This window comes from Genypterus blacodes, unplaced genomic scaffold (genome assembly GCF_046128005.1).
Source record: "Genypterus blacodes isolate CSIRO-AG114 ecotype Tasmania unplaced genomic scaffold, CSIRO-AGI_Gbla_v1 ptg000118l_1, whole genome shotgun sequence".
Classification (NCBI taxonomy): Eukaryota; Metazoa; Chordata; class Actinopteri; order Ophidiiformes; family Ophidiidae; genus Genypterus; species Genypterus blacodes.
This window is the reverse complement of record NW_027466921.1, coordinates 2089329-2106841: the sequence shown is the minus strand read 5'-3', so window position 1 is coordinate 2106841 and position 17513 is coordinate 2089329. Positions and strand designations below refer to the sequence as shown.

Here is a 17513-nt window from a genome sequence, read left to right as displayed (position 1 = left end):
TGGACTTTATTTTGGGGAATGATCTGGCTGGGGGTGAGGTACTGGTAAAGCCTGAAGGGACAGCTGTCCCTGTGGTGCCTGAATATCCGAATATATTGACTCCAGAAGTGTTTTCAGCCTGTGCTGTAACCCGTGTCATGTTAAAGCGCCAAGGTTTGAATGACGATTCGTCTGACAGCTTTGTTACAAATGGGGTGTTGGATTTGCCTGAGGTGCCGTCTCCATCTAGTGATCCAGTATCCGCTGGGGGCTGGATGATCTGGTTGCTGCTCAGAAGAAGATGAAGGGCTGGTATGACCAGAAAGCTGAGAGCAGAGTTGTCCCCTCTGGTGATGAAGTATTGGTTTTGTAACCAATCCCTGGTTCCAGCCTACAAGCTCGTTTCAGTGGCCCATAATCTGTCCAAATGAAAGTCAGCAACCCTGATTATCTCGCCGCTACTCCGGACTGAAAGCATAAAAGTAGGTGAAAATGTTTATGAGTTCAGTTATTCTTTGTTGGTTAGTTTAGGGAGAGGTCCAATTTTCACAATTTGTAGTCATTCTTGAAATAAAAATGAAAGAACAACAACTCCACATCTGTCAAAGCAAGGTGACACCGCCAACGATTCAAATATGTCACTAGCAGGGTCTTGTGATTGGTTTGCTCGCTCCACATGAAAGAGCCTTTCGTTTTTTAGGCGTAACACTTTATGCCACCATCCCGATACTGTTCCTTCCCTCATTTACAGAATATCCTTGCATTTCAGTCATGTGTACATTCAAACTAAACCCCTGCGGGAACTACACCAACATATTATGCTGGTTTAGCCTGTAAAAAGGGTTATAGTTGAGATATTCAGACTGCATGTGTGAATGGGGCTTGAGTTAGGGCTGCACCACTGCATGTAGAAATGAGAACCATGTCCCTTGCTCAGGTGTTTAGCCCCTCTCCCATTTGCTTGGTAAGCACCCTCTAGCTCCCTCTAAATTTAATATCAACTTCAATTCTACTTTTATTAATTTAAAGCAAACCCAAACAGAGACTTAGGCTTAGGGATAGCATGCATGCAGGCGCCGTATCATGGCTGCCCTGCGCTGACCCCTCTGTAAAGCATGTGTGTATGTAAGAGGGGCACGCAAGACACATTTCAGATTGCTGTGTTTGCATGGTGATGTGTTCCTTCAGTGATTTGACCCAATAAAGTTTCTATTCTATGCTATTCTATTCATAAGTGGATAAAACCACTCCATCGGCTGATTGATTGCCCTGCTAAAGACATTTAAAGTATTAAAGTAGCGTTCAGGGTTATGAGTTAACCTCAGCTTCATTATACACATTGGACTCCTTTTGGGGTTGAGGATGACATCATTGTTGTTATCGTTCAGTCTGTCACTGAAATAGCATCTCACTGGAACCAAGGTGTTGTTGTTGTTCTCAGAGCATTTAAATCAACTCTCCTCCTTCTTTCTCTTCCTTCAGCTTGGACATACAGAGCTGAAGGTGTCCACTTCTCATCCATTACTTGCGTTATGGGTAGTCTGAAGTCCTGGTTGAGATTTTGAACTTGTTTGATTCTAGACTGTACAGGACAAATGATGGTAAATGCTTCAGTCGTAACCGTGTTTACTCTTTCAGGGTTAAATTACTCATTGGAAATAAGAATCTCGCTCTTCTTTCTAAGTTTACTGTGGTACCTAATGATTCTCACAGGAAATGCTGCACTTATTATTGCAATTGTTATGGATAAGAACCTACACAATCCCATGTATATCTTCCTGTGTAATCTGTGCATCAATGGTCTATATGGAGCTTTTGGCTTTTACCCTAAATTTCTCTTGGATCTGCTGTCTTCTCATGTTATTACTCCTGCTGGTTGCATGCTACAGGGATTTGTGTTACATGCATCGCTTTGCAGTGATTATACCATCCTAGCTTTGATGGCAATGGACAGATATGTGGCTATATGTCAACCTTTATATTACCATTCCTTTATGACCAAAAAAAGAGTTACCATTCTTGTGTTTCTCTCCTGGCTCATACCACATTATTCTATGTTAATGAACTCTGGTTCATTATTAGGATCAGAGTTATGCGGCTCACACATAGATCGGCTCTACTGTGTTAATTTTATGATTTTAAAACTGACTTGTGTTGCTCCGAAATCATATGGTGCTATTGCTTATGTAAATATAGGTTTTTATATTCTACTTTTTGTTTGTATTCTATTCTCTTATGTATCTCTTGTTAAATCAATTTCATCATCTCAAGCGAATTGGGCAATGTTTACACAGACATGCTTGCCACATTTTATCTCTCTACTAACTTTTGCAGCATCTGCACTTTTGGATTTATTGTACATGAGATTTGGGTCTCAACATTTGCCTAATGAACTCAACAATTTTGTTTCAATGGAATATCTACTTTTTCCTCCATTAATCAATCCACTTGTGTATGGAATTCAACTTACAAAAATTCGCAAAAGAATTTTGCATTTTGTTCACATTAATTGGAAAAAAGCAAAGGTCGAAGTCTCAACTCTCCATATTCATGATGAGCACTCAACCTGAGAATCAAATATGAGATAACATGTAGAAAGATGTTTTATTTGTGAAGATCTGACTACAATTAATTGTGTGACATACATATTATTGTGAGAAGCAGTTGACATATGAAATAATGTTTATGTGCGTCATCAGTTCTTTGTGCTAAAAGACTGAAAGACTACAAGTAGATAATAAGTAAATAAAATAGACACAAAATAGCTTGCTGGATCACAACTTAGCTACTGTACTCTGCATCTTCTTCTTTTATCCTACTGAATCTCTGAATCGTCTCTCCTGAGGTTTCTAAAAAAAAAATCTTTTTCATGTTAAAGATTTCAATGTAGTTTGCAGGGTTGGGAATCATTGATGTGTTGGCCTGTATAGCCTGTTATTGCACTGTATGTGATAATATGAATAAATTGTATTTGATTAACTATGATGGGAAGTAGATTTTGTATTTCAGTGGTTTTAAGCATTTGGTAATTGACAAATCATGTAAGAAAGTTATGCAATATTCTTTCCAAAATTTAATGTGAATTCATTTTTACAATAAATGCAATTGAAGAATATTTCATTTCTGATCCAGACATGTTATGACCAAGCATGACACAGCATTATTATTGCTCTGTTAAGGCAAGACAAGGCAATTATATATATAAGTTTATATATATGTATATATATATATAGCACATTTCAGCAGCAAGGCAATTCAAAGTGCTTTACAATAAAATATTAAAAGGATCGGGAAAAGAAAAGGACATTTAAATACAATTAAAACCAAACATTAAAGAAATCAAAACAAGCTTTAACAAAATTAACAGGTAAAAATAACGTTTGAGTTTAATTAAGTTACTTTCTTGGTCTTAGTGAGGACTCCAGTAGCAGCGTTCTGGACGGGCTGCAGTTGTCTGATGGATGTTTTAGGTAGACCTGTAAAGACCCTGTTACAGTAGTCGAGTCTACTGAAGATGAATGCATGCACAAGTTTTTCTAAATCCTGCTCTGCTGAGACATAAATCCTTTCATTCTTGACACATTCTTAAGGTGAAAGTAGGCTGACTTTGTAATCGTCTAAATGTGGCTGTTGAAATTCAGCTCTGAGTCCATGACTACACCACTCTGTTTTTTTTTTGTTAACACTTATTATGCTTCCGATGAATGAATTATCAGACAAAACATGGTTTTAATGTAAGTAAATTTGAATGAGTTAACCTAACATATAGGATACAACACAACAAAGGCCACCCTCTTGATTTAATTTGCACTGCTTTTGTGGGTAGTAGAAATTTTGACAATGTGATCATAGATATTTCTGATCACAAACTTTTCACCTTTGAACTCAATATCTAGTTAGACACTTACATGATAAGTGTGTAATATCTTTTAGGAGTATCAAAAGTATTGATTACAATCATGTTGCTGAGGCCATGTCTGAATTCCCAGCTGAGGATCGTCTTACTGAGAGAGAATGACGTTACTGTACATGAATATGAATAGGAGGGAGTGTGATGACTGTAGGGATCTAATGTGTCTGATGTGTTAAAGAGTCTCTGAGCTGACTGTAAAATCACAGTTGCTGCTGTCTTCTTGACGGAGCTCTAATAGACAGCATGAGGAGAATCGCTGTGTGCTGAGAGCTGCCCCCGGTTTACACAAACTTAAGTAGTCTGCCTTATGGTTCTGTGTTTGTCAAATACAATAACTCTTCACCTCTTCAAATTACCAACAAGGACTACACAAGGTAGAAGGAACCAACAAGAACGACTTGCCAGCAAATTAATTTTATTTGGTAATCAAAGAACTCAGTCTGTGTGATAAATGGGAAACGATACTTCACCTTTTTTTTTCAATCTCACTATGTTTGTTAATTTGAACAACTACCGTTATCCAGCATTTGTCTTGTGTTTCCTGTTGTATGCTGTCATTGTGGCAGCTAATCTTGTCATAATAGTGGTCATATTACGAGAGAAATCACTGCATGAGCCTATGTATATTTTTATTTTGTGTCTGTGCATTAACTCTCTGTACGGTCCGTCAGGCTTCTTCATCAGATTCCTCAGAGACATTCTTTACAATACACATTTGATCACTCGCCCTAATTGCTTCTTTCAGGTGTATGTCATTTACTCCTATGCTTCATATGAGCTCACCCTTTTGAGCATTATGGCATATGATCGTTATGTTGCTGTGTGTCACCCTTTACATTACCACAGCAAAATGACCTCTAAAGTTGTCTCTCGGTTAGTGACCTTTGCATGGATCTATCCAGCCTTACCCGTTGGAACCTGTGTGTATATGGCTTCCAGACTTCCACTGTGCAGCAATAAGATACCAAAGGTATTCTGTGCAAACTGGCCTATAGTAAAATTGTCATGTATTGCCACCGTGTTTAATAATATTGTTGGCATGATTGCGTCCACAACTACAGTCTTTCTGCCTCTGGCCTTTGTCTTGTATACATATACACGAATCTTCCTTGTTTGCAGGAAAGGTTCCTCAGAGTTCAAAGGTAAAGTCATACAAAGTTGTATGCCACACATTATTACATTTGTCAATTATTCTATTACTGCGTTTTGTGACGTTTCCCTCAGCCGTTTAAATCTTGAAGAATTGAGTCCATTTGTAGCTATAATTCTATCACTTGAGTTTGTTGTGATTCCTCCGATCCTGAATCCTCTCGTCTATGGCCTGAAATTACCAGAAATTAGGAAACGCATAACTAAAATGTTAGCATGCCAAAATACTAAATAACCTAAATAAGTATGAGAAGAAGCAAATTTATTAGAAATTAGAAAACAAAATTGAAATCTGCATTAAATCACTGATGTAACAGTTAATGCTTAACACATTTTGACAGTTGTGCTGAGTTGTGACTGTAACCCACCTTCAATTTTTATGAAGTGAAAATCATAATGAAAATAAAATGTCTTCCACTGCTGTAGAGGTTTTGACTTTAGTTTATACTTGAAATAAAATTCCATATTAACATCTGATATATGTGTGACGATCATATTATATGTATATTTAATTTATAATAATATAAAATATCAACTGTTCACTTTTCTGCCTCTAAACAAAAGCAGAAGCTTTTATGCTCTACGACGGAAATTCATTTATATTTCTAGGTGTTTCCATGTTTCTTATCTCAATAGTTTGTAAAAGTCCGTAGCAATTTAAAGCACAGGTTTATTAAGATAAAATATACATAGAAAAGACACAAAAGAGCTTGCTACATCACAACTCAGCTGCTGTTATCTGCATCTCCTTGTTTTATCATATTGAATCTCTGAATCGTCTCTCCTGAGGTTTCTTAAAAATATTTTCTTTTTCATGTTTAAGATTTTAATGTAGTTTGCAGGGTTGGGAATCATTGATGTGTTGGCCTGTATAGCCTGTTATTGCACTGTATGTGATAATATGAATAAATTGTATTTGATTAACTATGATGGGAAGTAGATTTTGTGTATTTCAGTGGTTTTAAGCATTTGGTAATTGACAAATCATGTAAGAAAGTTATGCAATATTCTTTCCAAAATTTAATGTGAATTCATTTCACATTAAATTCAATTGTAGAATATTTCATTTCTGATCCAGACATGTTATGACCAAGCATGACACAGCATTATCATTGCTCTGTTAAGGCAAGACAAGGCAATTATATATATAAGTTTATATATATGTATATATATATATAGCACATTTCAACAGCAAGGCAATTCAAAGTGCTTTACAATAAAATATTAAAAGGATCGGGAAAAGAAAAGGACATTTAAATACAATTAAAAACCAAACATTAAAGAAATCAAAACAAGCTTTAACAAAATTAACAGGTAAAAATAACGTTTGAGTTTAATTAAGTTACTTTCTTGGTCTTAGTGAGGACTCCAGCAGCAGCGTTCTGGACGGGCTGCAGTTGTCTGATGGATGTTTTAGGTAGACCTGTAAAGACCCTGTTACAGTAGTCGAGTCTACTGAAGATGAATGCATGCACAAGTTTTTCTAAATCCTGCTCTGCTGAGACATAAATCCTTTCATTCTTGACACATTCTTAAGGTGAAAGTAGGCTGACTTTGTAATCGTCTAAATGTGGCTGCTGAAATTCAGCTCTGAGTCCATGACTACACCACTCTGTTTTTTTTTTGTTAACACTTATTATGCTTCCGATGAATGAATTATCAGACAATACATGGTTTTAACGTAAGTAAATTTGAATGAGTTAACTTAACATATAGGATACAACACAACAAAGGCCACCCTCTTGATTTAATTTGCACTGCTTTTGTGGGTAGTAGAAATTTTGACAATGTGATCATAGATATTTCTGATCACAAACTTTTCACCTTTGAACTCAATATCTAGTTAGACACTTACATGATAAGTGTGTAATATCTTTTAGGAGTATCAAAAGTATTGATTACAATCATGTTGCTGAGGCCATGTCTGAATTCCCAGCTGAGGATCGTCTTACTGAGAGAGAATGACGTTACTGTATATGAATATGAATAGGAGGGAGTGTGATGACTGTAGGGATCTAATGTGTCTGATGTGTTAAAGAGTCTCTGAGCTGACTGTAAAATCACAGTTGCTGCTGTCTTCTTGACGGAGCTCTAATAGACAGCATGAGGAGAATCGCTGTGTGCTGAGAGCTGCCCCCGGTTTATACAAACTTAAGTAGTCTGCCTTATGGTTCTGTGTTTGTCAAATACAATAACTCTTCACCTCTTCAAATTACCAACAAGGACTACACAAGGTAGAAGGAACCAACAAGAACGACTTGCCAGCAAATTAATTTTATTTGGTAATCAAAGAACTCAGTCTGTGTGATAAATGGGAAACGATACTTCACCTTTTTTTTTCAATCTCACTATGTTTGTTAATTTGAACAACTACCGTTATCCAGCATTTGTCTTGTGTTTCCTGTTGTATGCTGTCATTGTGGCAGCTAATCTTGTCATAATAGTGGTCATATTACGAGAGAAATCACTGCATGAGCCTATGTATATTTTTATTTTGTGTCTGTGCATTAACTCTCTGTACGGTCCGTCAGGCTTCTTCATCAGATTCCTCAGAGACATTCTTTACAATACACATTTGATCACTCGCCCTAATTGCTTCTTTCAGGTGTATGTCATTTATTCCTATGCTTCATATGAGCTCACCCTTTTAAGCATTATGGCATATGATCGTTATGTTGCTGTGTGTCACCCTTTACATTACCACAGCAAAGTGACCTCTAAAGTTGTCTCTGTGTTGGTGGCCTTTGCATGGATCTATCCAGCCTTACCCGTTGGAACCTGTGTGTATATGGCTTCCAGACTTCCACTGTGCAGCAATAAGATACCAAAGGTATTCTGTGCAAACTGGCCTATTGTAAAATTGTCATGTATTGCCACCGTGATCAATAATATTGTTGGCATGATTGCGACCACAACTACAGTCTTTCTGCCTCTGGCCTTTGTCTTGTATACATATACAAGGATCTTCCTTGTTTGCAGGAAAGGTTCCTCAGAGTTCAAAGGTAAAGTCATACAAAGTTGTATGCCACACATTATTACATTTGTCAATTATTCCGTTACTGTTTTTTGTGATATTTCCCTCAGCCGTTTAAATCTTGAAGAATTGAGTCCATTACTAGCTATAATTCTATCACTTGAGTTTGTTGTGATTCCTCCGATCCTGAATCCTCTCGTCTATGGCCTGAAATTACCAGAAATTAGGAAACTGATAACTAAAATGTTATCATGCTCAAATACTAAATAACCTAAATAAGTATGAGAATAAGCAAATCTATTAGAAATTAGAAAACAAAATTGAAATCTGCATTGAATCCCTGATGTAACACATTTTGACAGTTGTGCTGAGTTGTGACTGTAACCCACCTTCAATTTTATGAAGAGAAAATCATAATGACAACAAAATGTATTCCACTGCTGGAAAAGGTTGACTTAAGGTTGACTTAAGTTTAAATTTCAAATTCCATCTAAACATCTGATTTATGTGTGACTATAATATTATGTGTATTTATAATTTATAATAATATTAAATAACATCTATTACCTGTACTGCATTCAGCCTTGAAACAATAGCAGAAGCTTTTATGCTCTATCATAGAAATTAACTTGTATTTATGTACTTATATTTCAGAGTATTTCCATGTTTCTAATATCAGTAGTTTGTAAAAGCCTGTAGCAATGCATAGCACAGGTTTATAAAGACACAAAAATGATCTGTGCTCCATGTGAGGTTAAACATAACTATACTGCCTCTACTTGTGCAACGTTTCTGCTGAAAAAAATCATTGTCGTGTTTCGCTATTGTGACTTATAAATGTCAATAAAATCAAATATTTGAAATTAATTAATGACTTGATAGTAAGTATGTTGTGATATGTGATCGAATCTAATAATACACCCACATTGTTAAGCTGCTTTTCAAAGGTTTTGTTTGAATGAGGAATGAGGAAGCAGCAGCAACAATTATTACAGTGTGGTAGGGATAACTGACAACAAGTGAACCTGTTTGTTACAGTCCAAAAGGAAACTACTATTATAAACATGTCATCACTCGCTGGTTTTCATCATTTGTATGTGCTGAGTCCCTGCCAAAATACAGCAAATGCATGCAGTCGTACAAGAGAAAAAGTCCCTAACTGCTCCTAAAGCTTTGTTTTTGATCGATCCTCTATTTCTGTAACATGTTGAGTGTACTGAACAAGCTGTAGTTTTTTCAGAGCAGAGGAGCTCAAGCCAGAGAAGAGGACATCACAGTAGTCCAGTCTCGAAGTAACAAAAACCTGAATTAGGGTTACAGCATCTGCCTTGTTAAGAAAGGGTCTGATTATGACAATATAGAAGCCTTGTAATATTGTTAATGTGGCTGCTCATAAACATACAATAGAGCATGGGTCTCCAACCTTTTTGTCTCTGGGAGCTACTTTGACAAAATAAAAGTGTCCGAGAGCTACTCATGTTTTACATTATTCCTAACATTTATCCACATGGCTGATTCTCCACCCAAACCAGCTGAATAAGCGTCTTTTGTGTGAACAATTACAAAATGTTGATATCCAACAGTCAGCACTCACATTTTGTATCAAAATGCTCTTCAATTCAGCAACATGACCATGTTTTTTTCTGTATACATTTTCAGTCTCAAACTCACACTAATAAATTCACATCATATTAATCTCATAAAAAACAAAACAATGTTATTACTCATTTTACTATTTTACCAATACTATACCTTTCATATTTCACATTTGTCTGTCCACATATCACAATTTCCCTTCACATTCCCTGTAATACAGGGAATTCCCTGTAGTTCCCAAATCATCTGTACTTCACATGCATTCAGTCTGTTCTGTTGTTAGTGAGATGACAGAGAGTGTGGTACTGTTTTCATGAGGAATAAAATAGTTTTGGAATGTTCTTGCAGTGAAGCACGTTCTCTGTCATACAGTTTGGATTGTTTTCCTGTTTGGAAGAACATACACTGAATTGAGAGCCTGGGTGGAGCTTCTAAATCCCAACAGTTGTAGAAGCAGTGACAGTACTAGCAGGCACACTAGCCTGCCTTTTGTTGGATGCACAGTTCTCATATCTGTGAAGGTTACTTGTGACATGACGGCTTAATTCTGCAAATTCTGCATTCTCCCTTTATGTTGTCACAATTGTTGAAATACATCCAAATGCAGCTTTTTCTTTTTAACAGCTGTCACTCATCTTTTCGGGCACTACAGACCATCCTATCCTGTCTTGTATTAAGTTGCAGAAAAAATAAAAATGGCTCTCGGACGGGAGCCGGCTTGTTCGCTAACAACACATGACGCCCTGCTAGCAGCCGAAAAGTCCCGTGAAAAGTTGCTGTGGACTTTAGTGAGGTGGCGCTCCACAGACGCGTTCGCACAGCAAATGAGACACACACACACTTGTCATTCTCATTCTTAATTTTTTTTAATTCCTCATGAAAACAGTATATTTGTTGCCTTTTATCGGGGCTATTTAAGGGTCTGTCATCCTCAAATCCGGTGTGGGCTTGCTAGCCGAATGTTACCTGACCAAACTTGACAGCAGCGTCATTTGTTGGACTGACAGCTGATTGGTTTATAATTGTTTTATGACAAAAGGGGGCGGGATGTCTGAATTTGATTGGATAGAAATTTGAACAGCTTTACCAATTGACGATGTGTTGTCAAATGTACGTATTCTTTGAACCTTTTCAGCGAGCTACTCAGAAACGCTTTGCAAGCTACCGGTAGCTCGCGAGCAACGTGTTGGCGACCCCTGCAATAGAGTATTATCTGCATTTTTAGTAATGGGCCCAATACAGAACCCTGTGGAATGCCAAACTTAACAGGGTAGCAAGGTGAATTAAGTAAGATCTAAACCAGGAAAGTCCACAAAGACCACAAATGCTAATGCAATTTTTGAGACGATCGAGTCAAATATTGTGATCCACAGTGTCAAAGGATGCACTTACATAGGGGAGGATTAGAACCAAGATAGCACCAGAATCAACGATAGAAGTTGATCTTTTGAGACTTTAGTCATCGAGGGATCAATACTGAAGCCAGATTGGAAGGGCTCGGATAAATTATTTGACACAAGGTAGTCCGTAAGCTGATCTGCTACAAGGCACTCAAGAATATTGGTAAAGAAAGAAAGATAAGAATTCAGAGGTTCAATGACAGATTTTTTTAAAAACAACCCACAGAAAGAGTGAACTATTTATGAAATTTAGCACAGAGGCCCCAAGCACCGTGCAAAAATCCTTCACAAATTTGGCAGGGAGAGGATCAAGCAAGCAAGCGTGTAACTAACGTGTGCTGTAGTGCATCCTTCAAAATATCTTTTTAGTTTTAAGGCAGGTGAAAGATGAACCCAAGGACAACTGGGCAGCCTCTTTATATTGTTTGCCTATATAAATTTGGTTATTGGTTTAATTCACAGCTCTCATATAGAATTTACGACTGTGAAGGAAAATCTGTTGAAAAAAAGCACCAGAGCCAAATATATAAAAAGGGATTTTCTACCCTATAAAATGAACAATTTCCATACAATTCTTTTAAGATCCAGTAAGAAATGACGTTGTCAACTTTTAATCAAGTAGGTTGAATCATGGATTTCTAGACCACTGATTGGTCAATATGAATTACCACCTTGTCTGTCACTTGAGTAAATAAGTAAGTAATATCAGTGAAAAGGAGAGCAGAGGCACTATGTTATGGGTGCAGACACACAGGTAACACAGAGCCACCAGGTTTTCTAAAATGGGTAATGTTTCCATAATAATGGTGTTTACTCTGTCAGCGCTAAATGAGACAATGAACCACAGAATTGTTCTATTCTCTCTCACTTTACTGTGTTACTGTGTGATTTTGCTGTTGAATGTTGCTCTTATTGTGACTATTGTATTGGATAGAAGCCTGCATGAACCCATGTACATTCTATCATGTGTGTTTTTCATGAATGGACTTTTTGGGACAACAGGTTTCTACCCTCACTTCCTCTCTTATGTACTGTCTCCTGTTCATGGTATCTCTTATTCTGGATGTCTTATTCAGGCTTTGGTCTTACATTCATTTGCTTGCGGCGATATGTCTATTTTAGCAGTTATGGCTTATGACAGATATCTGGCTATATGTCGACCCCTGCAGTACCACTCTATTATGACTAAGCAAAAAATCCTTAGTTTAGTGTGTTTCTCCTGTATAGCACCTATTTGCATGGTATCTGTTAACATTATCCTAACATCTAGATTAAAGTTATGCAGTTCAGAAATTCACAGACTTTATTGTGGGAATTGGAATATTGTTAAACTTGCTTGTTCCTCAGCAGACACCACTGTAAACAGCATTGTTTCATATTTGACAATTTTCTTCTATGTACTTCATGGCTTTTATATTTTTGGGACTTACATGTTTCTAATGAAATCCTGTATCAACTCTCTGGAAAGCAGGAACAAATTCATGCAAACATGTGTGCCGCATTTAGTTTCCTTAATCACTTTTCTTGTGGCCATAATGTTTGATCTCATGCACATGAGATTTGGCTCAAAAGATACATCTCAGACCCTGCAAAACTTTTTTTCAATAGAATTTCTTCTCATACCTCCAATCATGAATCCTCTCATCTATGGCCTTAAAACAACCAAAATTAGGAAAACGATTTTGTTTATTTTAAAAGTTAAGAATTAATTAATTGATGGCTTGGTTTTCAGTCTGGAATATTTTATTGTTTGATTGATTAACATGAATGTACTGTGAATGTTCATGCAGATTTGCCACAGCAAATGTAACATATCTGAATTCAGCTATTAGTCTGGTCCACTGTATAGTTTATGGTGATATCTACATTTGTTCTTGACTCTTCCATCTCAGAAAATGCAAATGTAGCTGTTGGTAAGTGATGCATCTTAATTCTATATATAAATGAAGGGGATCAAATGAATTAAATGTAATTTGCATTTAGAATAAAATAAGCAATCTTGTGAGATTAGTAATGTAATGTGATCGTAATGTAATGTAATGTAATGTATTAAACCTATGCTCCTATATTTTGAAAGGCTTCAGCATTTTCAAGGAAGAAATTGCAAGAGACCCCTGATACAGTCTGCTGATTCAATACACAAGCAGTATGATTCTGCATGTGTTGTGATTTGATATTATGATATTTAAAAAAGAAGTCTTTATTGAAGAAGTGCTTCATGTTTCGAGGTTGTAAAGAAAATGCAGAAAAGCTGTGCTTACAAAATTAACTCCTTACATAAAACTTTTTCAGGTGATGACTGAAGTCTACGTCAGTCAATAAACCCTTCCTGTGAAAAACTGACAGTGTAAACAACCTGACATACATAATTTAAGCTTTATAGATATGCAAAGCAAAAACTATGAAGAGATTCAGTTGCATAAATGCACAGCAGTAATAAAACTACTGTTCTGCTTTGCAAAGTGACATCTCTATCTCTGACTCTCCTGATTGTATCTGGTATTGATATGTTTTAGTAAAACCCCATGATGGGATCACATATTTGATCTCAAGTGTGTGCAGAATGTTACAGAAACCAGCATTTTCAATCACACCATGGACGATGGTCCTTGCTAATTAAGTAAGAATGAATCTGTTTGCTTTGCTCTCTGGGTTACTGAGCAAGTTCTGCAGTGTTGCTTCTAGCATTTGTTAGGTAGTGTTAGCTGCAACGCTACTAGACTCTTCATCACAGGTCAGAGAACAGTGGTGACAAAAAAGATATGCATAATGTTGCTTGTATTAACACAATGGCTGCTGCATGAATTGTGCATGCTTCTTTAAGATAAGATGAGATGAGATGAGATGAGATGAGATACGATACAATACAATACAATGCGATGGGATAAGTTAGTACTTTATTCATCCCGCGGGAAATTCTTGTGCAACAGCTGCAGTACAAGTACGCAATAGAGAAATCCACATCTAGTGCAAATATGTTCTAACAGCAGCAGGTGTGTGTCAGCTATAGTAGTTAGCTGGCCGGGTCAAACAACTAGCAACATCCAGTCCGTCAACAAAATCAGTTCAGGAGCAAGATTTGGCTTCATAAATAGCTATAAATTTGCAACTTTGTAAAACTTTACCTGTGAATTCTTCGTTTGTGCAAGGCACACAAATCTTTGATCTCAGGAATGAATATGGTTCACATGCTCAAAGTGCCGTGTATCACATCACACGTTGATATCCTCAATCAATGTTAAGTTAAACTGAGATTGGAATCTAAGATTGCAGCAAGAGCCCAGGAGTGAAACCAGTGTGCCAGGGCCACAACTCACATTAATATCTGTGTCAGCTTCATACAAATAGAAATGTGTGTCACAAAAATCCAATCTCTATACCTGCTTATTCTTTTCATGGTTGCAGGTGGTTGGAGCCTTTGTCAGTGATCACAGGGCAAAAAGCAGATGGTGAATAATTATGGAACCAGTGCACACTTCAGCAAAAACGAGTTCTACTATTTTGTGAGCCAGGGAGCTGGAAAGATGGCAAATACACATTATGTAACAAACTTGTGTTGTTTTGCATCATTCAAAATATCTTTTTAGTTCTGAGCCACCAGAAATATATAACTAAGTAAAGTAAAATAGGCAGCTGGCTCCATCATTGGTGTTGTTGTTGTTATGTTCAATGGGCTGACAACTGGGCAGCCACTTTTAATTGTTTGACTATGAATTTGGTTATTGGTGTAATACACAGCTCTCATATAGTATTTAGGACTGTGAAGAAGAAAAAGATCTAAAATAAGCACTGGAGACAAATATATAAAAACTGTTTTTGTTCCCCATAAATGTACAATTTCCATATTATTCTATTTAGATTCAAGAAGTATTCAAGAACAAACTTTTTTCAAGGGGGTTGAATCATAGTTTTCTCACCACTGATCAGCCGACATGAATTCCCAGGCTGTACGTCACTGGAGTAAGAAAGGTTAATAATGTCAGTAAAAGGTAGAGCAGAGGCACTGTGTTATGGGTGGAGACACACAGGTAACACAGAGCCACCAGGATTTCTTATGATGAGTAATGTTTCCATAATAAATTTGTTAACTGTGTCAGCGCTAAATGAGACAATGAACCACAGAATTGTTCTATTCTCTCTCACTTTATTGTGTTACTGTGTGATTTTGCTGGTGAATGTTGCTATTATTGTGACTATTGTGTTGGATAGAAGCCTTCATGAACCCATGTACATTTTATTGTGTGTGTTTTTCCTGAATGGACTTTTTGGGGCAACTGGTTTCTACCCTCACTTCCTCTCTTATGTACTGTCTCCTGTTCATGTTATCTCTTATGCTGGATGTGTTTTTCAGGCTTTGGTGTTAAACTCATTTGCTGGCTGTGATCTGTCTATTTTAGCAGTTATGGCTTATGACAGATATCTGGCTATATGTCGACCCCTGCAGTACCACTCTATTATGACTAAGCAAAAAATCCTTAGTTTAGTGTGTTTCTCTTGTATATCAACTTTTTGCATAGTATCTGTTAACATTATCCTAACATCTAGATTAAAGTTATGCAGCTCAAACATTGACAGACTTTTTTGTGGTAATTGGATTATTGTTACACTTGCTTGTCCCTCAGCAGACACCACTGTAAACAGCATTGTTTCATATTTGACAATTTTCTTCTATGTATTTCATGGCTTTTATATTTTTGGGACTTACATGTTTCTAATGAAATCCTGTATCAACTCCCTAGAAAGCAGGAACAAATTCATGCAAACATGTGTGCCGCATTTTGTTTCCTTAATCACTTTTCTTGTGGCAGTACTGTTTGATCTCATGCACATGAGATTTGGCTCAAAAGATACATCTCAGACCCTGCAAAACTTTTTTTCAATAGAATTTCTTATCATACCTCCAATCATGAATCCTCTCATCTATGGCTTTAAAACAACTAAAATTCGGCAAACAGTTTTGCTCTTTTTAAAAGTTAAAAATTAATTAATTGATGGTTTGGTTTTCAGTCTGACATATTTTATTGTTTGATTGATCAATATGAATGCACTGTGAATGTGCAGATTTGCCACAGCAAATGTAACATATCTGAATTCAGCTATTAGTCTGGTCCACTGTATAGTTTATGGCGATATCCATGCTTTGTTCTTGGCTTTTTATTCTCAGAAATTGAAAATTTTGCTGATGGTAAGCAATGCATATTAATTCTATATATTACGAAGGAGGTCACATGAATGAAATGTATGTTGCACTAGAATTTGAGAATAAGATTAGCAATCTTGTGAGATTAAACCTTTCCTTGTATATTTTAGTATGTTTAGTATGGCATTTTTAAGCAACAAATGGGAATTGCCGGAGACCCCTGCTACTATCTGCCGATTCAATAATACATAAAGCAGTATGATTCTGTATGTGTTGTGATTTGATATCTTGATTTCAAGATCATTTTTTTTCCCAAGTCTTTATTACAGAAGTGCATCATGTTTCGAGATTGTAAAGAAACAATCAGAAAAGCTGTGCTTGCAAAATTAACCTCTTGCATAAAAATTTTCAGGTGATGACTGAAGGCCACGTCATTCAATAAACCCTTCCTGTGCAAAACTGAAAGTGTAAACAACCTGACATATATAATTTAAGCTTTATAGATATGCAAAGCAAAATGTATCTAATAAAATTCTTATCATAATTTTTAATGACTGACACACTTCCTGTCTTATGTACTGTCTCCAGTTCATGTTATCTCTTATGTTGGATGTCTCATTCAGGCACTTGTGATACATTCATTTATTGCCAGTCTATTTTAGCTGTGATGGCATATGACAGATATCTGGCTATATGTCGCCCCTTGGAGTACCTCACTATGATGACTAAACAGAAAATATTTGTCTTGGTGTGTTTCTCTTGGATAACACCTATTTGCATTATATTTGTTAATATTATTCTAACATATAGATGAAAGCTGTGCAGCTCAAATATTGACAGACTCTATTGTCTGAATTGGTTGGTTGTTAAACTTGCTTGTTCCCCTGCTGAAACTATTGTTGCAGCGCTGTTGCTAATAATTTTTTATTTCTTTCATGGTTGCTTTATATTTTGGTCTTATATGTATCTTATGAAATTGCAGGAAATCTCTAGCAAATCGGGGACAGTTCATGCAAACATGTGTGCCACATATAATCTCTTTATTCACTTTTATTGTGACAGTACTGTTTGACTTATTGCATGTGCGATTTGGCTCAAACGATACACCTCAAGCCCTTCAAAACTTTTTATCAATTGAATACCTTCTAATTCCTCCAATCATGAATCCTCTAATTTATGGTTTCACATTGAACGGAATTCGTAACAAAATTCTGGGTGTTATTTATTCCAAAACATAGATATTGGAACATTTCTTAAATATTCCCTTACAAATATGGAGGATTGTGTTCACATTTGCATTGTTTTGTTGAAGTTAAAAAAAAATAATAGTTATTTTAAATGCACTTTTAAAGACTTGATCAG

The 17513-nt window shown here is 36.4% G+C and overlaps 5 protein-coding genes and 1 pseudogene across 5 annotated transcripts; all 6 read left to right on the top strand.

Moving 5' to 3' along the window:
• Window positions 1-1070: 1070 nt before the first annotated feature.
• Window positions 1071-2549, top strand: LOC143009865 (olfactory receptor 8C8-like). The gene has a single exon (XM_076161947.1). It carries the CDS (start codon window positions 1575-1577, stop codon window positions 2547-2549), a length of 975 nt encoding a protein of 324 aa, XP_076018062.1. The 5' UTR covers window positions 1071-1574.
• A 1794-nt stretch (window positions 2550-4343) lies between these two features.
• LOC143009864 (olfactory receptor 1P1-like) lies at window positions 4344-5276 on the top strand. Its single transcript, XM_076161946.1, has one exon. It carries the CDS (start codon window positions 4344-4346, stop codon window positions 5274-5276), a length of 933 nt encoding a protein of 310 aa, XP_076018061.1.
• A 2076-nt stretch (window positions 5277-7352) lies between these two features.
• Window positions 7353-8285, top strand: LOC143009913 (olfactory receptor 51I2-like). Its single transcript, XM_076162013.1, has one exon. The coding sequence runs from the start codon at window positions 7353-7355 to the stop codon at window positions 8283-8285; it is 933 nt and encodes a 310-aa protein (XP_076018128.1).
• A 3508-nt stretch (window positions 8286-11793) lies between these two features.
• On the top strand, window positions 11794-12720 carry LOC143009863 (olfactory receptor 6N2-like). Its single transcript, XM_076161945.1, has one exon. It carries the CDS (start codon window positions 11794-11796, stop codon window positions 12718-12720), a length of 927 nt encoding a protein of 308 aa, XP_076018060.1.
• Window positions 12721-15065: 2345 nt separating this feature from the next.
• LOC143009862 (olfactory receptor 11H6-like) lies at window positions 15066-15995 on the top strand. Its single transcript, XM_076161944.1, has one exon. It carries the CDS (start codon window positions 15066-15068, stop codon window positions 15993-15995), a length of 930 nt encoding a protein of 309 aa, XP_076018059.1.
• A 716-nt stretch (window positions 15996-16711) lies between these two features.
• Window positions 16712-17389, top strand: LOC143009861 (olfactory receptor 52J3-like; annotated as a pseudogene).
• Window positions 17390-17513: the final 124 nt, after the last annotated feature.